Source organism: Zonotrichia albicollis, chromosome 2, assembly GCF_047830755.1.
Source record: "Zonotrichia albicollis isolate bZonAlb1 chromosome 2, bZonAlb1.hap1, whole genome shotgun sequence".
NCBI classification, from domain to species: Eukaryota; Metazoa; Chordata; class Aves; order Passeriformes; family Passerellidae; genus Zonotrichia; species Zonotrichia albicollis.
In genome coordinates, this window is record NC_133820.1 from 68398785 (window position 1) to 68422715 (window position 23931).

Consider the following 23931-nt stretch of genomic DNA (forward strand, 5'->3'; position numbering starts at 1 on the left):
TAAAGCCACTGAGGCAGCTTGTGCTTTTTCTTGCAGAGGATGTGTTTAATGGGGCCAGGTGAGGATGTTCTCTCCCCTTTCCTGATGCATCTTCATTAAAAATGAGAACATTAAAAGAGAGGGAGAGCAAACAGTCCTCAGTTGAGTAAAGTTAGTGTGGGCAGGGCAGTGCTGGTATGCCTGTGCTGCCCCTTATAGCCCTGACTCCCACTTCCTGTGAGTCAATGTTTAAAATTCTGGAGCTGATATGTGGGAGTGGAAATGACTCCTCCCCCCGCTGGCTGCTCCTGCCAAGGCTGGGAGCCCTGGGCACCAGCCTGGAGCAAATTGCCACGTGGCACCTGCGTACAGACAGAGAGCTGCTTTGAAAAACAGGTGCTTCAAAGCACAATGAACACAGCTTTGCTGCTTGGTTGAATGGCAAATTGTGTGTCATCCTGTCTGTACTCCAGGCTCATTGGGGTATTTAATTGCTGTGTGCTAACATTCCTAACTAGGGAATCCTGTGCTCCAAGCAGGTGTGCTCTTCTGCTCGGCACGCCTCTGGTGGGAAGACTCCTTTCAGCTTGCTCTAAGAAATGCCAGTTCAAAGGCTCTGGAGATGTGGGGTTTTGTTTGTTTCTTCAGTGAGCTGCAAGTGAAATGTTCGTGCTGGGCTCACTGCACTTCCCAAACACGCATTGCTGCCTTCAGTTTCTCAGGATAAGTTTTGGTGCTCTGCAGCATCACATCTGTCAGATGCACCAGGGAGGGTGTGGCAGGGAAGGACTGCGGCAGTGCCAAGTGCTTGTCGCAGCTGCACTGCTGTGGTAGCTGCCTGCTGTGCAGTCAGGCTGAGGGAGAGCTGGGAGTCACTGCATGCTGGGAGGGGAGCCCGTGCTGGTAAATGCACTTGCCCACAGTCCATGACGCAGCTCTGTGCTGGGGAGGCAGTTGCGTATTTCCTCATGGCGTAATTCCTCTTCTTCCGGCCCATCTTCAGCTCAAGCAGCTGTTTTGTTCCTGGGCCTGAAAAGCTGAAGTGGTTTGGAAAGGAAAGTCTTCATGCTTCAGACAACAGCTTTGGAGTTATTAAATTGATAAAATTCCCCATGATAACAAATTAGCTTGGTGCTGCTTAAAATACAGAACTGAAGGACAGCTTTAAGACTTCGCTCAGTCTTGTTTTAGAATGTGCTTATCAGGCTTGCATCTCTCATTCCTGGAAAGATACTTTCAGTGGATTTGGTAAGGATCCAAATTGCATTTTCCCTGAGCCTCATGGAGCAGGTTAAGCAGCTGGGTAGAAACCTCCCTTATGCTGGCTGGGGTCTCAGGCTCTGTGGGCCAGGAGGCCACTCCTGCACCCACTAGGAGCTGGATTCTGACAGGAGAAGGAAGGTGGATTTGCTTAAAAAGAGAAACAAACCTGCCTTTCTAGTTTCAGACTTCTGTGGTTAAAGGAGTGATCCCTTGGGCTGAAGGAAGCAGCTGCTGTGCTGGGCACATGTCCCATTGTCTCCTTGACTTTTTGCCCTCAATGTCTTATTATTGTCTTTGCCATCTCACCTACAAATCCATGCTGTTTTTGCCCTCTGGAAGCAAGCAAAAAACCCCAAACACTTTCCATGCCCCATACCCTCATGTTAATGTCCATTTTGCTGCTTGGCCATCTGCTTTGAGGAGAAGGGGTGCAGACCTGGGGGTGTTCATGCAGTGCAGGGAACATCTGGTGTGCTGGGAGAGGCACTGGTGTCCCCCACTGCCCCTCTGGGGTGCCCAGCTTTGCCTACTGACCTGGGGGTGGATGCCGGAGCCCAAGTGGGTGATGGTGTTTGCGCCTTGTGCAGCCCTCAGCTTTGGCACAAGGAGGGAGAACCTGCAAAGGGAAGATTCTAAATGAAAGTATGTAGGAAACACAATTGGGTTTGATTGGTGTTGGGGGCTTTTTTTGTGAATTTTTCACTCAGTTTAGCTCACAGCCAGAAGGCAGTTACAATAAGCACAGGACATGGTTGTTTCCAAATAAAATAAGACTTTTTTTAATTTGGAAAAAAATGGAAAAGCTGGAATTTGCTTACTTCCCTAAGCAAGTCCCTGGCTGTTGAGCTGGCACAGGTCAGCCCACTTCAGTCTTGGCAGTGGGCAGATGTTCAGGGAGGATGCTTTCATTAAAGAGCAGTAGTATCCACATGAAGATACTTCTGCTTTCTCATACTCTGCTGCTCACTTGGAGCAGATAAGATGTCTACCTCTGCTCCTGAACCTCCATCTGCACTTTAGCTCTGTACCACTTCCCTGGGGTGTTGCTACCATTGTAAGCCGGGATGTTTTGCTCTGCACCAGGAAATCTCTGTGTCACTGTAGCTGGCAGTGGGAGAGCAGCAGTTAAACACCCATGTTCATTAGCTCAGGGATAAACATCTTCATAGGAGGCAAAAACCCTAGCCAAGCCTGGACGTTTTTGCCCTAAACAGTACCAAATCCATTCACAAGGGCACAATCTTGCTGGTTTGCAGTCCCTGTGTCTTGGCTGCCTTTTGGTGGAAGCTGCAGCTGGAAGCTGTTGTGCAAAGATCACAGCCAAGTGCCTGTGGCCAGGGCTGGTGGCTTGAGGGAGCTTTTTGAGTGCCAGCAAATGCTGGCAACCCTGCCAGTGTGTTCTGCAGGAGTGGGTGGGATGTTGTTGAGGATGCACATGGCTGCTGGGCATTTTAATCCACTAGAGCTGCATTCATCACCTTCCACCTGAGGCAGAAGGGATCTAAACACCCTTGAAGACATTTTTAAGACTATTTTGGTTGTGTGATGCCAGTATTGCCAAATGTGGCAGCAGCTGGACTTTTATTGATAAAATGCTGAACCACTGTTTTCTTTGCAGCCCACACTTTATCCTGGGAGCTATCAGATGGGATTCACCTCCCCATCTGTAACCAGCAGCAGTAGGAAGGAAGGACTGCTGGCATTTGGGAGAGCAAACCTCTTTTTTCTATCTCAGTGAGGTGCAGATGTTGTCATGGTTTGAGCCTGGCACAGAGCCAGTGCCCCCCCATGAAAATGCCTCACCCTGGTGTCTGCTGTGAGATGTGACCAGGAATAAGCAAAACAGGCTCTAACTTAAACATAAAGACCACTTTATTACTTAAACTACAGGAAAATAGGGAGGGACTATAAGGAAAAAAAAAAAGAATTGAAAACCTTACAAAAAAACCATTTTCCTCCTCCCCCACCACCTGACTTTCCCAATCCCAATACATTCTCCCAAAACAACTGCCCAGCCCGGCACGACACTTTAGTATACTCAAACATCAGTTCATGAAGAGGAAAGGAGTCCTTCTCGTTCCATAGGCTTCTCCTGGAAACACACTGAAAACCTCGTGTGCTTCCCTGTCACTTCGGCACCGCCCGGAAAGTCCATTTGCCGCTTGTGACGTCTTCCTTCCATGCTCAGTGCTCTCACCACCGAGACATGGCCAGAGCTGCTTTTAGGGTTGTCTTTCAAGGATGCCTTGTCTCACTCCAAAAAGGCACAGTCTCTGCTTTTGGGACATCTGTCCCCCCCATATTTTTCCAACCCCCTGGGGCCGGGGGGTCCTCACGAAGAACCTTCCTGGTTTTGAGGCACTGCCTCCCCCTAAATGCAGTCTGTGTCACAGGAACAACTGAGTCCATAGCCACGAGAAAAGTCCAGCCAAAAGGCCACTCCAAATCATCTCTCCCCATCCAATCATCTCCACATCTCCGGGCCAGGTCCTTATCTTATCTCATCTCTCATCTCCCTTCTTATTCAGCTTCGAGGAGGATTAGCATTTTTGCAAGGCCCCAATCATGCAAGAAAGGGTTAAAAGTTTTCAGTCTCTGTCTGTCCTGGGACGAGATGATACTCCCACACGTGCTGCTGCTGCGGCCGGCCGCTCTCCCTCCCCCCTTCTCCTCCTGGCTGGCTGCCATCACATTCGGTGCCGCCGGCTCTCTCTCTCTCCGGGGGGGGGGGGGGGGGGGGGGGGGGGGCTGGCTGCCCGATGTCTCGATGTCTCTTGGGGCTCCCCCACCCTTCCATCCTTGAAAGCCCCCTCAACCCCCACCTCTGTCCAGGCCCCAGGCCTACGGCATGGCGGCCCCTCCCCCCGCCCAGCAGCAGCGGGCCGGGCGGGGGGAAGAGATCTGACCTCTTCGCCCGACGATGTCCAAAAGAGGAAGTGCCAGGGCAGTGCCTTGCTTTTAACCCCTGTGTATTCTAGGAGGTGTGTCCAAACCCCACTGGCTACACCAGGTGTCAGTATGAAACCCAAAACCTTCATTGGTTTGACCACAGCTTCCCAGAATTCCCACTTCTTCCTGGTCAAACCATGACAGATGTGTTGGCACAAAGCAGTCCAGCTGTTTATTTTTTTTTTTTAATAGGGAATGTCCATGAGCATAAATGTTGAGAAAGCTTTTTAAAGATCAGCTTCCCAAATTACTTGTAGCAGAGTGGTTGAAAAATGACCATGTAAAGCTGTGTACTCCTGTTCTCCTCAGCTAATAAAACCCCAGTGTTGCTACTGGAGTTGTCTGGTTCAAGGCTGAGGTTTGGCTGCTCTACCTACAGCTGTGTCTGACCCGAGCTGGGTGCCCCTGGCCTCTCCCATGGCAGTAGAGAGGGATGACTTTGCTGTCCCTGCAGCTGTGCTGCTGCAGCCACAGAACTGCCTGCAGCTGCTGGTGCTTCCTCATGCTGCCCACAAAAAGGTGTTTCAACTCTGCCCTTCACCCACCAGCTGCAGCTGCCCCAGCCTGCCAGCCACCCCCAGCAGCACATGCCATGCCAGTACCCCCATGTCCTGATTTTCGGCCCTGCTCTTTTCTGAGTTAATTTCTTCTCGGTAGCTGTTACAGTGCTGTGTTTTGGATTTGGAATCGGAGTGGTGTTTGTAACACACCGATGTTTTTCTGCTAAGTCGTGTTTACCCTAGGTCAAGGACGTTTTTCTGTTGTCTCATGTGCTGCCAGTGAGAAGGGATGCAAAAGAAACAGGGTGGGGGGAAAGCACAGCTAGAACAAAGGCCCTGGGCTCACCACACCACAGAATATTCCACACCACAGAAGGCCGTGCCCAGTATATAAACGGGGGAACTTACCCATAAGGGGGGGTTCTGCCATCAGTCAGAGGGTGATGAGCACTTGTATTGTCCATCACTTGTTTTTCCTTTTTTATTAGCATTTTAATAATTTTTTACCATTACTACTGTATTTTACTAATTTTCAGTTATTAAACTGTTCTTTCTCAACACACAAGTTTTACTTTGATGCTCGTCCTCTGGAGGAGAATTTCCCTGGTGGGTGGGAAATAGAAGGGAGGTTGAGTGAGCAGGGGATCTCTAAAGGGGTGGCTGTCACCTCCTGTCTGCTCAGGTCCCTGCTGGTACTGCCCGAGCTTCCTGTGTATGCAATTTCCAATGACTCAAACTGGTTGTTCAGGTCAAGCAAGGCTGGAGAGTGGACATGCTTTTAATCTCATTTAATGGCATTTAGCACACAGAAACTTCTGCTCATGTGGGACCTTCTCACCAAGCAGCATTTTGACCGCTAATATTCAAGAACATCTGCATGAGCAGAGTTCAGCATCGAGCAGAGACAGCAGCACATGGGAAGACCAGCAGGGAATTGTTCATCACTGCTGTGAGTCCAGAGTTTAAATTAATCCAAATGTGGGGGCCAGGGAATAAGACCTGAATGTCCCCGAGCCTCCTCTTCTCTTCTGGCAGATGGAAATCCTGCCAACAGCATTTGTGTAAGGGTGTTGTGCAGAACAAGTACAGCAGAGCTGTAGAGGTTTTGCTGGTTATTAAGTGATGGATCCAAACGAGGTTCTCCCAAATGCTCAGTCATTATCCCAGCCTTGAATTTAGTCCTGCAGTGCCCTGGGTTACTGCAGAAGGTAGAATATGGGGATCATAGCAGCATATTTATCTTGCTGCTTCTGTCTCTGCAATGGTTTGTACTGTAAGATCCCATGGCTCAGATGCAGGCTGGATGATGACCTGCCAAGGGCACCTAAAAATTCCACCTTCATCTTTACCACATGCTCCCACCAGGCAGGAGCCAGCAGAGTCTTTGAATGCATGGCACATGTCCTGCTGCCAGCACAGGAGAGCATCTTTCATGCTTTAGATCAGCATCTCTGTGGGCTCATTGTTCCCTTCTCTCATGCCACTTGGATTTTGTACCAGCTTTTGAGGGTAAAATTACAATTATTCCCTAACATGCCAGAAAAACTTTAAAATCACACAGGAAGCAGGTCAAAAAGTAGCTCACAAGCTACCTGGCATCTGGACTCTCCACTGGTTATCTTTTCTTAGTTTACTCTGACACAGCATTTCCATTTTTGAAATGGTGTTTCCTCACTGTCCTGCTCGTTATTTATAACTGATGCTACTTCACAGAAGTACAATTCGGCATTCCTCAGCTTTTCTGGTTGCTCACTGGTTGAAAACCCCACTGCTTCTTTTTTCTGTTTACTTCTAGCACTCTACACGTTTTTAATGATACCCATAAAAAATCAGCCCTTTGCAAACACCATAAACCCCATAAAAAACGTAGTGCTCTGCACATTTTCCATTACTCCTGAGCAGAGCTTATTTACCCTGTCCAAAGGCACTCTGCAGATCAGTAAAATACCTCCTTTACTTACATGTTCAGGCATTTCATGCTGACTGATCATGTCCCTCTCGACTGAAGATGAACTCTGAACCAGCTCACATAAAACCAGAAATACAAGCAGATCCTAAACTTTCCTGCTGGAGATTCCACTCAAGGTAACCATTTCTCTCTGCAAAGTCACAGTCATTTCTGCCTGTGGTAAGGAATTACACCACAACTTAATCAGGAATGCATGGCATCTCCCTGCATGGTTTTAGAGGATCATATGAGGGGCAATAAAATGGAGAAGCTTACCTAGACTTGCTGGGTGCTTCAGCTTCACCTGCTGAAACAGGACACAGATCCCACAGAGGACTCGAGCTGTACAATGAGGACAGGAGTGTGAGCAGGCCCTGGCTACTGCCCGGGAGCACTTTGTGTTCCAGCAAGACACAAAGGCTGATTTCCTGTGTTCCTCTCAGCATCCTCAGATGGCTCCTGCAGCCATCTGCCAGCTGGGTCCTGCTGTAGAGCCTGAGGAGACACGAGTCAGTGGCAGTATTTATGAAAGCACACACCCCCCTGGAATGGGAGCTGCTCTTCAAAACTTTCAGCAGTCCCTCTCTGGGAACTGGGCACTTAATGCCACAGGATGCTGAGCACCAGCCCAAAGTGTAGCTGTAGAGAGATACCTAAACAAACAACTCTAGAAAAAAATGAATTGAGCAAAATTGTGTGACTTATGTATAAGAGTGGTTTTACAGACCTCTGAAAGCATTTGACCACTCTCTAAGCCTTTCACTGCTTCCAAGTGGACCAATAATGGAATGTCTGCTTCTCACACAGACCTCCTGTGGCATCAGGGTGAGCAGCAATGATGCGTACACCTGAAGGACATGAGAGAATGTGAAAGCTGAGCTATCAAACCTCACCTGCTTAATTTACAGGTGTAATAATGAGGTTATCTCCACTCTGTGTTCTTTGCTCTAACATAAAAGCTTTGAGAATATCATTAAATAGTTCCTTCCCTGCTCCCTCCTAAAAAGGATGTTGAAGGAATAACCCTTGCAGTGTGCATTTAAAAAATGGGGGAATAGAGACACAGACACATTTAGCAATCTTTGCCAAACCACAGAGGAACCCAGTGGCAAAGCCAGCAATAAAAACATGCTTTGAACAAACACTTCAGACTTATCCCACCTAAATCATAATGTGTTCAAGTCAATATTGTGTGCCACAAATTAAAATAATACTTTTATTGATATACTTAAACAGAACATAGATATCAGCATAAAAACCAAACAAAAGAGAAAATTGTTCCTTCCTGTACCTAACAGACATGTCATTTTTTCTCAGTAATCACATGGAGGGGACTGACATCTTCCCACTCACTTTATGGGTTTTTAACTGCATTGGTTTGTTCCCAGGGAGTCTAAGGATTGTGATGAGCACCATGGTTGTGGCTGTTCTTCCTAAAGCCTGATACCAGGAGGAGCAGCATGTCCATTCCACACAGACACTGCACAGGGTTGTGCACATTTGCAGGCTTCCAGACAAAGCCCTGACAGATCCCAGCAGAACCCAGGGTATTAACCTGGTTACACTGGAATGCAAACCCACAAAGTTATGGTTTCCTCTAAGACACATTTTCCATCAGTTATCAAGACTAGGAAAAGCCATGAAGCTACGAAGAAAAAGTAAGAGGAGAACTCAGAAGATTTCTAATAAAGATAAATCTAATACAAATTTATTCTATAAACTTTTCCTGTCAAAAGACAAAGCATATATAGAAACATACAAGAAGTATTCCTTGGGGGGAAAAGCTACAGAAAATTACAAAGTATCAGCTGCTTTAATTTATCTTTATCCTTGCAGAATTGCACTGTGCTCAGTCCTCTCTGTGAACACGACAGATCCCTGTGTGCAATCACTCTTACATCATAAATATTTTGTTAATCACTCTTTTCTTCTCCTTGGTAATGTCTGTATTCCGGCTTCAGCTCCCATGTGTTTTTGTGGGTCCCCTTCACATTGTAGATGCCTATTTCTCTCAAAATTTCTTTCAAGTATATCTGAAAGGAAACAAAAGTTCAAATTAAACGGGCAGGCAATTGCTACATTTCCTGCACACCTGCTCATTGCACGGACTCAGTTCCTAAGAGGCAGACAGCCTGGCTGGCTGATGGGCACTAACTGGTGTGGGAAGGACTCTGGGACAGACTTTTACCCTCAGGCACCAGCAGGGATTAGCACAAGCCTCAAGGGATGCAGCAGGGAGCACAGGAGCCCCAGAGGTGATGGCTCCCAGGCACCCCCTCTGAGAGGCAAGTACTCCAGGGGCTGCTGAAATGAAGTTACCTGCACCTCTTGGGAACTATTATGTCACACATCTTCCTCCTGCTGGATTTCCTCCAATTGAGCTAAAAGCTCTTGACCTTTCTTCCTGTTTGGTCTGGGATTATCTTGAAAATCCTTGCCTTATTCAAACTTTGTCAAAGCCTCAAGCTTTTGGTTTTCATGCCATTTTGCAAAGCTTTAAGCATTTTATTGTGGCCTCATTTTTAGAAGAGAGCTGAGTGTGTGTCTGAGAATTTTCTAATACCTCAAAATATTAAAGCTTGGAAGAGAAAGAAAAAAACCATAACAAGTAGAGCTATTATGCCAGTAGTATAATAATCTTTGACAAAACACAACTCACTGATATTGCCCTCCTTCACTCCTTATAATAAACACCAGTAATTTTCTTAAGAGTCACAAGAGCCTGCTTGTTTGTTTAATTATTAATTGGGACTGAGATGAGTGGATTGTCATGGCAACTACAGACCACAGTTTAAGAACCTCCACATTAAATTCATAATTGCTCGAGTTTGAGCAATTTAATCCTGTTGGAGTGCTTATATTGAACTGGAGTTGTTGGAATGCTTGTATTTTCTGCATCTGCGTTCCACTAAATATCAATGTACTCCAAGCTATTAAAACCAACGAATACATGTTGAAGATACAGGAAAATAACAAAAGGCTGATTGTCTAAGTGTTCCTTACACTCTTTCCCTTTTAGCTAAATGGAAAAGCTAGGAAATACATGAACAAAAAATATGGTCTCAGTCAGTAAAATAAGTGTATTTTAGTAAAACTTATCCTTACTCTCCCTCTCCAGGTACACACTAAAAGTATGCAAAGCAGCCCAACACGTAAGAAAGGTGACTGCCAGGGATGTGCATATAAACCAGCTTCTTAGGGTCTGCTAGGGTGCTTCCTTTGAGCAGGGCATCACTGTGCAGGGATGGCTCCTCAGCCTTCTGGGGCGCAGACGCAAACCCCAGCAGGTGGCAGCAGCAGATCGCGGTGTGCCCTCGCACACCTCGTCTGTTGCAGAGATGACGTCATTGTTCCCCTCAGCTACCCGGGACACACGCTCGCTGCGGCAGCCATGCCCCATGCACGGTGCCGAAGGCGCTGGGAGCAGGTGAAACAGCCATTTCTGCATGGGTGTGTGCAGATGTGCACATCTGCATACCCACTGCCTGCACACGAGGCAGTGTCACCGACAGACACCTCAGAGCATGGCAGAGTGGGTGGGAGAAACACCTGGCTGCAAGGTTAAATTCTGCTGCTCCAGTTCACATGGACAAAGAACTGAAAAAATCCCCCATAATTGCACTCAGTGCCATGAGGTACACTGATGTGCAGTTCCTGAACTGGCAGATCCAGTCTGCCTGGGAAGCTGGGTCACAAGGTGAGATGGTGCTGCTGGCCTCTGGCACAGTAAAACCACTATGGCTGAACTTTCCACAGCACCCACCCAAACCCACCCACCCAGCTACGTGAAGGCTATTTTTAATTTCAACTACTTTTCAGACCTAATTACCCAGGCAGTTCTGCTTCTCTCAGGGGAAAACTTCCAAGAGTGTAACAAAATGGAACAAAACCAACCCAAACCAAACAGCAAGGTAAGGTCTGTGGCACGAGTAACAGCACTTCAAGCTGGAACCGTGAACTGCAGCAGCTGAGCATTTGCCACTTACTTCCCATCTCTGCTGCAGGGGTGACCAGGCAGGAGAGGTGTTAGGGAGGGCAGCTGAGAGCATTAACCCCAAAACATCACTGTGTGTGCAGAGACAACACTGAGCTGCTGGAGTTTTTAGACAATTGTTGAACATCACTGTGTGTGCACAGACAACTGCTGGAGTTTTTAGACTGTTATGAAACATGGATAATCCCACTGTGCTGTGCACCTGAGAGCAAGTGGCTTGAAGAGATGAGTTCAGGGCATGCTATGATTTTTCCTGCAGGATCAGTTCTCCTTCTAGAAACCAGAATTTCCCACCTGGGTCTGCAGTGCACCAGGCTGGTCTATGTATCTTGAAGTATAGTGCTCTGACACTGTACCATGGAGAGAAACCCCACACTACTCCCTGTGATGCCAAATACTGAATTTTAGAGCCTGGTGATTGCTAATCAGGGGGCCACAATTTTTTCTCAGAAAGGGATCCAGTGTGTTTATGTACATATAATTCTAGCATAGAAAATCATCTGTAGGTGATCTGTTCATGTATTTAAAGCATCTTCTGCTCTGTTCTACCTTTCCTCATTATTTTTTCCACATAAAGTGAGATGTTATCATGGAATTATGGGATAAAAACTTCTGAGGAGTTAACTTACATGCTCTAAAAATACTTCTGAAACTTTGAGGAGGAAACAAACCCTGTTGTATTTAGGATAACCATTACTTAAAGCTAAAATAGAAGAAAAAATCCAAACAATCTACTCAATTTTTTAAAAATACAGTTCTTATGCCACTGGCTCCATCCTGCTTCCATTCTTCACAAATATTTGATTTCTCACAGACAGTATTATATTCTCAGCCATGAAGCCCAAGTCTGGAATTACTGCAATATTTCCAGGGAGCATTCAGTACTTATATCTGGATAGGTGGAAAAGATTTGCCTACTACTGCAAATTGTTATTTTGCATTAGAATGAAAAACAAATAAATCCAGGTTTCCCTAATATAGCAGTCATTACATTCAGAAAATACTTGTTTTGCGATTTTGTGACACAAATAAAGACTGCAGCAACTTCTTGTGTAACATGCAACATATTCTGTAGCAAGGGTTTAATTTACTATTGACATTTACCATTACATAAGAAAAGTACCTTAATTTATTTGTAACTTCAAGTTCTCCAGTGGCTTAAGTGGGAGTCTACTGCAAGCTGATGTCATGGTAGATGAGATAAATCTGTACCAGCTTGCATTCTAAGTGATCGAGATAGTGACTGCCACACTTCTCTTACCAAAAATAAAAGCCACTTAGAATTTTCTTGCACTTCCTCCATACCTTCCTCCTATTCCTTCCTCCTTCTCAGCTCCCATGACCCACACACCTTCTCTGCTGCACAGATATGGAGCTGACTCATGAGATAAATGAATGGAAGACATGGATATGTTACTCAACTTTCAAGTTTCTTTCAAGGCACTAGAACACAGTGAACCTACATGGATTTTACTTGTGTAACAACTTTGTGCAGCTTCTAACCAAACAGATTGTTTACCTATACAAAGGCTCTGACAGAGAGATACACTTCATTCTAAATGTGAAGTGAGCAAAACTAGTAAGCATCTTCATTTTTTTTACAGAGTATTTTTTCCACAATCCAGCTGTTACTATTCTTTTTTCAGCCTTAGCTCTAATAACCTGTGACATTGTTGCTCCATTTAGACTCAAACATAATTAAGTCCCCTTAAGTCTTCTGAAATCTGCAGCTGGGTTGAGGATAGATATTGAAGTTGGCAGTGAAAAACATCAAAAACACTGAAGGTCTTTTGCATGTCACTGTCACCCTGCCACTCTTGCGTGGTCTGCTTAAGGAAAGCTTGAACATGGAAAGAAGGAAAAGAACTGGAAAGTTATGGTTCATACATGAAGAGGCTGAGAGGCACTGCAAGACAACAAAACCATCACATAGGCAGATGTCCTGGTGCTTTTCTTGTCTGTGTATCAAAGCACTGTTTAAAAGCAATAAATAAATCCTAAATATCAACCACCTAAACTCTTCACCTAAAAATTACCCTATTTGTAAAGGAAATCCAGTGATTTTGGAGGCATTGAGCCTGATCTCATGATGCCTGAGCTTCTAATATGCATAATCCTTTCATTTAATACAAATTTCATGAAATATAGAAAAAGAGCAACCCCTATTGCTGTGCCAAAATAAAGCTCAGATGCTGAGGGAAGGGCTAACCACAGACTAACATAAGCTGCTGCTGCCAAGAGAACTAGGCTTCAGTGAGGACAGGAGTAGCACGGGAGACATGAGAGCATTACAGAATTAGGTTCCTAGTATAAAAGCAAACCTAAATAAAAAAAGAGACCATTTAGGTTATTTAAACCATCTCTGTCAAGAAAAAGCACACTCACTACAATGTTTGGTATCCTACACTGTCCTACAATGCTGAACTTAAAACTTGATGATTTCAGTTTGTTGTAAAACATATTTAGAGAGGAGTTTCTAAGGCCTATAATACATATTAAACTCTTTTCTAGATATATAAAATACACACAGTAGTAACTACTGAAAACGGTTGTATTTACAAGATTTGCAGTACATACCACTGGCTGTTTGGTTATGTCCACCAGGTCTTTAATGTTGTAATACTGATGTTTCTCAAAGGCTGAAAAAAGCATGTCCAACACTTGTTGTTTATCAGCTCGAGCTCTTTTTCCATCTTCTTTCTTCTTCTTCTCATATTCAATCTGTTACAACACATGTTTTAAAGACATTACATGTAATGCTGTATAATTCCCAGTACTTAACATTAAGCTACAAAAACCTCTTCTATTTAACAAAACACTGTTCAATGACTGAGTGCTTTTCATCTGGAAAGTTTTCTTTTGAACGTACAAATATTCTTTTGCGGGCATAAACTAAGCATTTTGTCCTCAGCACAATAAGCTTCTCAGATGTACCTGCTTTAACCAGGAAAAAAAAAAAAAAGAAATAGAGCCTGCAGGTGCCCAAACCTGGGAAAAAAACGAATAATAATATAGAAATCCAAACTGAGACTGTATTCTCACTTCACCTCTGTTGGTACCAGCTTCTGAGGTACAATGACAAATGTCAAACAACCTCCAAACTGCCATGCTTGGGACAATCCACAGGCTAACATGGCTACAACCACAATCATAACAAGCACCTACCCAAAGAATGCTCCCAATGGCCCTTGGACACTGCCTCATTTTCTCCAGAAGCAGCAGCACTCAAGGTATAAACTCCATTCAATATACAACCAATCTTTAAAGACACACTTTGATGATCTGTATGGTTTCTCTTCAGGAGAAACCAGAGTGGCACACATGAAGTTGCACTAGTCCCAAGAAACCAAACCTTCTAAGCAGGCAGAGGCCCCTTGTTGCCACACATCATCCTACTTCAAACTGTACATTAAAAATTACTTAACCACTATAATCTGCACCAGATGACTATATATCTTCACAGAAACTTTTATCACCTCCAAAAATACTTCCTCTGATTCATCATCAGAAGCACAGACCAGCACACCCCAAACAAACCCCAGTTGCCAGAGAGCACCAACCACGACACCTGCCAGCACATCACCCCACCCACCCCCAACACCACCCTGGAACAGAAAACCAGCCAGCTCCTTGGAACCAACAAAAGTGATCCAGAAGGTGGTGTAAGTCATGTAATCATCAAGTGCTTTCAGGCAAACTGCGTGGGTGAATCCATAGCGGCACAATGTACAGCAGAAAAGATGCATGTGATCAATAAGGGACACGCGCCTGGCTGTAAATGAGGTAATGCTGTATGGGAGTTGTTCTGCTTCTGATGGCTCAAATCTGACTCTCAAAAGGAAGACCTTCAGATGAAAAACATAGAAATGAAAATGCACAGATCTACTACATATTAAAGATCTTATTTTTAAGAAGAAAGATTGGTTTTATGGCTCAATTCATTTTTTCCCTATGTATCCATGCCAGCTAACTCCCTCCTACTCTCAGAGTGAAAATAGCCTGTCTCTTGGTAGCTGTCCCAAAATGGCTAAAGAATATTGCCACCTTTGCTGTGGCTCCCAGGTCTCCAGCCGGCCAACTACCTTCTTCACATTCTGAAATGGATGTACATCATTAAACTGGATGCAGAGCAATTGCTCCCAACCTGTAGCTTGAAGTCTCTTACTTCTGCTTTAAACTAAAATGGGTGTGCATAACTAAATACTTTGTCTGCTTTTCTAACTCCATGCAGTGTTATAAAAGCTACAATCTCACCACACAAACCTATCATGCAATTGATTTTTATCCAGCAAATACAGTTTAGTGTAATTATTTAACTCTTTAGCCAGTGCATTTAAAGAAGAATAAATCTTCAAAACAGTAATAGCTTTGCAACATAGCAAAGTGTAACACCAAGCAAAGCAGCTTGACAGTACATCATCTTGGTTGCCAGGATCCACAGCAGAACTGCTGCACCACAAGAAGAGGAACGTAAACCTATGACACTGGCGCTCCCTTAAACACTAGCATGTCAAAACATTTGCATCTTCTGGACATCCAACAGACAATTACTAAAAAAATCCCATGTCAATATTCTACTATTCTTAATTCATTAATGTATAAAATCAACTCACATAAAAAACTGTGTATAAAACCCTCCCTTTATTGAAAAGTTACTAGCTGCTGGCACCCCAGCTGCCCACTCTCTAATTAGCAATACTCTAGCATTTTCCTCTAACCTCAGCAACAGTTTCCACTGTTGTCTGATAGAAGAGCACATTGAGAAGTGCTAAAAAATAAAAAGCCTGGTGTCTTCTGTTGCTGATTTCTTCTTTTGGCCTTGTGAATACACTGCTCTCAGCAAGTTACAATGCAGCCTTTCACTTTTCTCCTTCCTGTTTTCTTTGCAAACACGATCTTCTATGTAGCAGGCTTAAAGCACTTTTTAATAGTCATGTAATAGAATGCACCTACACTGTAAACTAATTTGATGTCTTTAAAATTCTGTGGTTTTTTTAATTTAAAAAACATTCAAATATTACTTGATTTCCAGGAAGGACCATTTCAGAACAAGCTGTTTAGCACAGAAGTTGTGAGTTTATCCCCAGAAGACTTTATATTGAAATCAATTTCTCTTTGTTTACCTTCCCAGGATGTTGCTAAGCTTACTGAAAAGCAGCCAAAATTGCTTTCTTGAAAGTACCATTAATACTGAAGCTGATATAACTGCTTTGGTAGACAGCAAATATAAAAGTCATAGAGAAGTTAGAATAAATCCAAAGTTTCATCTAAAGATACTTTAAAGTAGTCCTAAAGGCCTTCTTGTCTCCTGGAGCATGGGTACCAACCTCTACAGGGAAGAGAGGACCATGAAGAAACCACTAAATGAAGCCTCTGAAGGGGTAACTGGAACCACTGAAGAACCTTTCTGCTGTATTATAAAAATTAATTAATTCACAGAAAGGTTCCAGCTTCAAAAATATTAACCTTGCAACTTTGCAAACACATTTAATATTTATAGATATAATGGAGGTCTTTTCCCCAGAGAAAAAAAGCTAAGTTACAACCTTAGCATATATTGCAATGGAATTGCAATTTCTTCAAATAAAAATATTGGTGTAATATAATTACTTGCAAAAATAACCTAATCACTTTCCCAGTCCTTGAATTCAAACAAGCCATTGCTATTCCCCATCCACATGTAATTCATTTCCCTCCTCCTTCCTGCTGTGTGTTAATTTATAGCAGCCACGCTGAAGCCTCATTTTATATTCTTTCCTTCAAGAAATGCTAGCCCTTTCTGTCTTACTTAGTAGATACTCATTCTTCCTTCAGAAATTGCCCAGATGATGATTACATTAACATATATGACAGTTAGTACATTTTTATTTCTTTCTTGTGGAAGTCCTGTCCCCAACTCAGCACCATACAATTACATGCAATGCAGCAGGTTCTAAAAAAGCAGTTGCTGCTTGAAAACAGCAGAAAAATTCAACCAAGAGGTTTTAGAACTTCACGGACTTTTTCTTCCAGTTATATACCCTTTCAGCCATCTAACCTGAACCTTAATAGAAGACTTAATGAAAAGAAAGATTTTGTAGAAAGTAGTCATGCCTTGGCCTTTAGAGTCAAGGCAAGGTGAAGGTGACTCAAGACAAGAATGTCTTACAAGATTTTTCCCATCAGAACACCTTTAGGGCAGACATGAAAACTAAACACACTGCTGATGGATTTCCATGACCATGGACAGCTGTGTAACCAATAAAAATATAATAATTAGGACATAAGAGCATCATCACTTTTAACAGGCCTGGTTATACCCCCTCAAACTCACACAAGATTTAAATTTCCATAATGATATGGTGACCTGCAGTTTGCAGCTGGAATAAAGATACAAAGATTATCTCTAGGCTGTAGTCATACTGCCATAATTATGCTGGTGTCAGGGAAATGGAACAGCATCCCACTAAAAAGAGAAGCTGTACCCCACCAAAGCTTATTCCAGAATTAAAGAACACCAGCAGCATCATAAAACAATATACTGATGTAAGACTGCATCTGCACAGTAGGACACATCAGTGTGACTGTTTTGGTTAAATGGCATTCCCTCAGCTGCAATAGTTTTATTGGTATGATCATCCATGTACAGAGCAGACTTTGAACAGTAACTACTACAAAATTGACCCATGAGAGAAAAATTATTATTTCTGGTTCTGTGGCAAATAGACTGACTTTCATAATAATGCTTAAATATCATCCAGTATATTGTCACTTGTTTTATGTAAATAAAATCTTAATAAAAAGTGTAAAAGTTTAAATGACTAACACAGTGATTCATTTTCAGTATGACTTAATGTTGCTCACATTCAACATACTCAAAGAGTATCTTTAAGGAAAAGGACGTTATAGTTTATATGTACATCAACCGATCTGGAACAGCAGTGTGGGTGTAATATTGACAAAGCCAATGATGCCAATAACATGTATTCTGAAGGTAGGAAACTGAGAAAAATTGTCAGCTGTTACACTTTTCCACTTGTTGCCAATTCCTCCAAAGGACTGGAAACTAATGATTCTTTTCAAGTCCTTTACCCTCCTGCAGATGAAAAGTTATTTGGCTCAAAAGAGCGTTTCCACATCTCATAGCACAAAGCCAGAACTGTTTTTCATCCACAAATGTCAAAATTACATTAAAAAAAAGATTAGAGGAAGACTGTAATAAAGCCACTAAAAAGGGTTGGGTGAAGGTGGTCTGCCCTCCATCAGATAACACAAGACAGTTAAGACTGGCAGACCTTAGCCCCAAGGGTGATACTGGTCTTGAGACAGAAAGAAGATCCCCAGAAGACAAAATCAAGGAGAAATCAGGTGACATAGACCATTGACAAAGACAGTGGCCAACTGTGAGCAAAAGAGCTGCTGGACAGCAGCAGAGCAGTCCTGGAGTCCTGAGCCAAATTCCTCCTGAAGAAAAGAAGGGAAAATATTAAAAGTTACTTACATTATACTGATGATTAGCCACTGGTTTATAGTTCGTGGTTACAGCTTTGTCCAGCTGCTGGGATAACCTTACAGGTTTAGAAGATTCTTCTATCTGTAATCTACAAAAAAGAAAACAAGAATAAAAAGTTCAGATCAGCACACACTGAAAGTGAATTCTAAAAATCTGCAGTTATGAACCAGCCATTATCAAGGGTCAGATGCAAACAATCTATAAGGCAAAACAGATGCACTCTTCTGGATTAAGTTCTTCTTACTCTATTTTTGCTTAAGGACGTTGAACTATTAGGGTGCTGTAAGCTACAGAAGATACTGAAATGCTAAAAATCAAACAGCTGAAGAGAAGATACTAAAACCAAACTTTGAACACAAATTTCACTGCAAAAACCTAATGCTCAGATTGAAAAAAAGCCCTTGCTTTTAAAAAAGATCAAACCCAACCCAAATGAATGCAAAATCTCACAGCTTACTCGGCTGAGAGATGAAAAAAGCTTTTCATTCACCTCTGCTAACCCATAACCTTCTCTTGTATATTGAAATGTAAAAACATAAATTTCTGTGACCTTTCTTTTGGCATTACAGTACAGTAAGAGAGTGCAAATAACAGTTTTAAGATCATTATAAAGACATAAAGACAGAAAAATCTACCCAGCTTCAAATCAATGTGCAATCAAGTCTCTACCACACAAATAACAATAGGTGACCTTCAATTCTCTTTGGGAAAGACTCTTAGCAGGTCACTGGTTGAGGATATCTTGTCAAGTTCATCCCTACATAATTCAATGTAATTTAAAGCTTCTGGATGTTGATGTAGAGGGAGTGTTCCATTTAATTCAGATTTAGCACTCAAGAATTTCTACTTGAAATGATGAGACAAGAAACCAAGCTCTAGAAAAGCACAGGACAATGGCCTTTTAGACACAATGGCTTTATGGCACATCTGATTAACATGTTAATTATCAGTAAAGCAGTTTTGTTCCCAAAGCTGCATCTTGTATGCAGAGGAGTCAATTTCCACTAAACACAGTATAACACAATAAATGCCCAATAAATGCACAGTGATGTTTGCTTCTTTCCAAACAAAAAGGAATATGGTGACCTTAATGCCAATAATAATGGCATGTTTATTAGTGTAAAACATATAAATTATAAAACTGACAGATCTTTAAAAACAACTGTGTTTGAGATCACTGATTTCTTTTTGTAAAGATATCATTTACACCCAAAGAGATAAAATTTAAATTCAGCATGTTTCTGAATGAACAGCTGAACAACCTAAATAAATTACATTTGAAGGAAGTAATAAATCAAGAAATAAATGCTCTAGTTGTAGCGACTTGAAAGGAAGAAAATCATCCCTCATAGCTGGTATTGCTGGACAGTAGGTAGGGAGAGTTTTTTCTCATACACAGATAAACTTACTTCCCTTCGAATCTTTATATCATAAAAATGTAGAACACGAGGCAATGGTTGCTTAAGAGTAGTAAAAACTACAGAAAAAAATGACAAGTCTGCAAAAGGAAGAAGGAAAATCAACTGGAAGGTAAACGAACAGTGAACATGTTTTGCTTATCACAGAGTTTACCTTTTGGCCTTCAATCTAATTAAATGATTTTAAAGATTTTCTTCATCTGGTTACCAAAGATCTTCTAAACTCATGTTTCACAAAAGGCATAGACCAAAACTAAACCACTATCTTTTCTACAAATCTGTCTTTTTCTCTATTTCTCCATTGCTTAAGATTTTTCTTTTTGGTCCCAATGACTTTTTAAATTTTTAAATAGTTTAGCTTTAATTTTTACACAGTTTGGCTTTAAGTCTTTCATTTTTTTTCCCAGTTCATCATGTTTCTATTGGTTTGATCTGGGGAGTTTTCCAGTTCTTCCTCTCCTGTATTCTAGCTATTTTTCATATCACTTCTCCCCCCATTTTTTCCCTCATAAAGGAGATTTCCTGCTCAAATCTATTTACTGATACTGCTACTGTTCAAGAGACAGGGGCTCCTTGAGACAAACTGGGAATTCTTGTCACCCTCTTCCCCTCCAAGGCCACTGCACCAACTTCATGTGCATCAGATGAAGTTATTTGATTTACAATGTAGCTCCAGAGTCCTTCTCATAACAGCTACACCACAGGGTCCCAACAAGACTTAAATACATCAGGTGGTGTCACGTTTTCAGGGAGCGCCAGGCATTCAACAGTGACCTATCTTCATGATTAATCCTCTTTGCACTGGGCTTTATGTTCATTACTCTTTACAATGTAAATTAACAATATCTCTCTTTCTTCAGGTACACAGCCAAAGAACTTCAAAGACGAATTGTCAGCCATGGACTTTAGACACCACTTATGTTCAAGGCCTCTTCCTGATCTGGCATTTTAAAATTACAATAGAGGAAATTTCAACAATTCAGTGTGGCTTCCTTAAATTAATTCTTCTTTGCACAAAAGTACACTAGCAATTTATTTCTTAACGTTTTTCACTTCCCATGCAGGATATGCATTTCAGCTCGTTTATGTTAACCTCCAAATTTCCAAACCAGTAGAAAATCAAATGTGTAAGAGAGCTAACAGACTTCTCAGAGGCCTCCCTTCGAAGGCTGATGGAAGTGAAGCTACATTTAAAAAGTAAAGTTCTCTAGCACATAATCCTGAAAACAAAGAAAAAACTTACTGCCTGCTAAGGAAACAGAATGAAAGCCAACCAAGTGAAAATGGAGAGGGACCATCTAAGCTTGTTTGTGAAATGGCAGAAGACTTCAGAAAGATCTATACACAGCAAGTAACAAATACATCAGCTACAAATGTATGTCTCTGGAATTTCAGAGATGTTTGTGTTGTACATTGGTATTTCTTGCCAAAGGTTTCCAAATTACAACCACAGATCTCAGATGGTCTTTAGAAAACTGGCTTACAGTACAATGTTAACCTTTTTTTTGGTTTCTACTGCTGTAGTGACAGCTAAAAATACACTACATTCCTGATAGTACTTTTTAATGCAAATAATTACAGCCGTGGCCACATGCCAAGATGGAAATTTATATGGGAAGCATGGTGACTCAGGAGGCAAAGCTTTTTATTAATAGCTTTTATTCTACACATGCATCTTGATCTTCTCCCTAATGGCTGCCCTTCCCATTTATTTTTCTGCAGCTTTCACGATTTCACAGAGCCTCAGGTTACCATCCTTTACCTTCCTTCCACTGGGCTTGCAGGTGGAATATTGTCACACAATCCCACATGGAATAACAGCTGATGCACATCTGGAATTGGCCTCACAAAAATGCAGGAATAAACTGACAAACATGGTATAAACACCAATTAGCAAGAGGTTCACGTGGGGATGAAGCACTGAAATTTACTTAGCGCATTATGAAGGGTAAAGACGAACAGCCCATAATCATTTTGTCCAGATGATTTGTTGATACAGACACTATCTGCAGGGAAAATGCAGCATAGTTGTTTGGGGTTTTTTTCAAAATCATGCTGCAATTCTGTTATATTCAGAAAGTAGTATGTCTGGGGGAATATAATTGACTTTTTAAATTTGCATAGATGTTGTCTGAAAAAAATTGATTAAAAATATAAATTTATACATTCCAGTAATTATAGACTTGAAAATACGTAACAAGAGCTATAAACTGGAAATTGTACTAGCATTTTAGATAGATGTTTTAACATATTACAGATATAATTACTTTTACTTAGGATTTCTTAAACAGAATTCAAAAAGCAGTATTAACCAAGAATGTCCAGCAGTGCTTTATGCAGAATTTTCTGAGAGTGGACCTGCTGAATCTCAAACTAAACTGCTGGTAGGAATAAAGAAAAAAATCAATAGATATTCTGAGTCACTGGTGACACTGATTTAAAGGAGCAGTGGCTTTTTACCTTTATTTATTTTACTCTTTATTATGATTTGCAGGAGTTAAAAGACTTAGTTATTGCTCTGAAAAATAGAAAAATATCCAAGGAATTAAATTTTACACTGAACTCTTGTTGAAATGGTTAGAGCCATATTTCATGCTAATATCTGGCCTAAAAAATAAAGAGAAAATGGAGATATATTTTCCCACAAACTGCCAATGAATTAGCAATGGAGCAGCCAGCAGCCTGCACACTGTGGTTTTCTATTCCACCCCCAAGATCAAATATAGCTCTTCCCCCTTGAAATACAGCAAGTAACCAGCACGGCATCGAATTCACCATGGTCATTTCCCAGCAAAACACATTTCATACTGCAGCTTTGATTTGTCATTGTGCTTATACTTGAATAAGGGGAAAAAAACATTCAAACAGACTGGAAATAATTCCATAGGACTTGGCAACTTGTAGCAAGCTCATACAAAAAGACAGATGAAGACCGTATGTACATTCCTAGGAAGAGATATTCATTGTTTTTTAAATACATGTAATTTTCAGCAACAAAAAATAAACCAAAGACCTTTAAAACTGATAATCTACTGTGATTAATCTTTTGTCACAAAACAAACGTTTCAAAGACTTGAAGCAGGTATTAATCACAAACACTGCTAGGGCTCAAATTCTTTGTCTTTCTAAAGAAATTATTTCACAGATAAGAGAGGGAAGTTTATGTTCCTTTTTGTGCTTGGCTATCTGTACACAGGGCACCAGTAAGGAGTCAGCCTTACTGATGCAAAAAAAGGGAAAAGATGTGTTTCTTCTCTCTCTGCAGTAACACCCAGCAGAGATGCACTGGAAGAGAGCAAGCCCACTGCCCAAAGCTTTGGAGGGGAAGAAACACAAACTCTCCATCTCTGCACAGTTTTGTAGCTTTTCTCTAATTGCTCACAGAAGTTCCTAGTCCAATACCAGGGAGCTAATGCTCTCATCATCCCTTACTCAGTACTTTTGTACTAGAACCAGGCATTGACAGCTGCATTACACGAAGTTTCATGATACCTGGTATGGGCCATGAAGCTTTTCCTTTGCTTCTTTGTTTCGCTAGCAGCCCAAACATGACAGAAATAGAGACATCCTGAAAAACCTCATCCAAAACAAACGAATAAAATAAATACAACAATATAGCCTCACACTCCTTTTGTTCATTTGGACTTCTGCACCTTGGTGAGGTTCAGGTAGCATCTCTTTTGACTTTCCCTCCAAGCAAGGATAGCAGTAATGTAAGAAGCAAGCAGATGATCAACAAGAGATGAACATTCTTGTAAGATACTGAAACTTTAAAGTTTCACTAGCTCTGTGAGAACTAAGGGACTTCAGCACCCTGTGGTGCACATCCTGCTAAAGCAACCCCATGGCAGTGCTCAAGCACAAACAACATAGGAAATTACTAGAATGGCCACACCAGTAAAAACACGCACTGTCTAATAACAAGAATGAAAATCTGTTGCTACACCAAACAATCTGTCATATATTCTCAAAGATAAGAACAACATGCAAATCCTGCACGTTGTGTCTCATTGCAAGGAGCCCCACTGTCTCACGTTCCATGGAGGCGGATGACAGCCTCCATCGCATGGATGAATCCACTGCTCTTCAGACGCTCAGCGCTACTCCAGCGCAGTCAAAGCAAAGGGAGGCTGTCCCCATTTCTGAAGACTAGACAGGCAGACAGAGAAGAGCATGAGCTGAATGAAAATGGCATTAAGAAGCGCATTTGCCAGCGTTAAATAACTGTTTCAGATTATTAATACAGGATATGATTTATAACTAATTTTAAGTCCTGAAACCCTGGCATTTCAAGAAAAGAGCTGTAATTATTATGTGTTCAGATATTAGACTCTTCTGAAGTTGACATCTTCAACTATATATGCTGAAGGATAAGCAATGAATCATAG

At 41.9% G+C, this 23931-nt stretch overlaps 1 protein-coding gene across 1 annotated transcript in view; it reads right to left on the reverse strand.

The window, feature by feature from the left end:
- Positions 1-4362: 4362 nt before the first annotated feature.
- The window catches only part of GTF2F2 (general transcription factor IIF subunit 2), an 81377-nt gene continuing 61808 nt past the window's right edge, over positions 4363-23931 (reverse strand). Inside the window, exons 7-9 of the mRNA XM_005487322.4 lie at positions 18114-18213; positions 13211-13354; positions 4363-8672 (exon numbers count right to left, since the gene is read on the reverse strand). Coding sequence (XP_005487379.1) covers positions 8553-8672; positions 13211-13354; positions 18114-18213 — 364 coding nt within the window. The 3' untranslated portion in view covers positions 4363-8552. The remainder of the gene's footprint in view (positions 8673-13210; positions 13355-18113; positions 18214-23931) is intronic.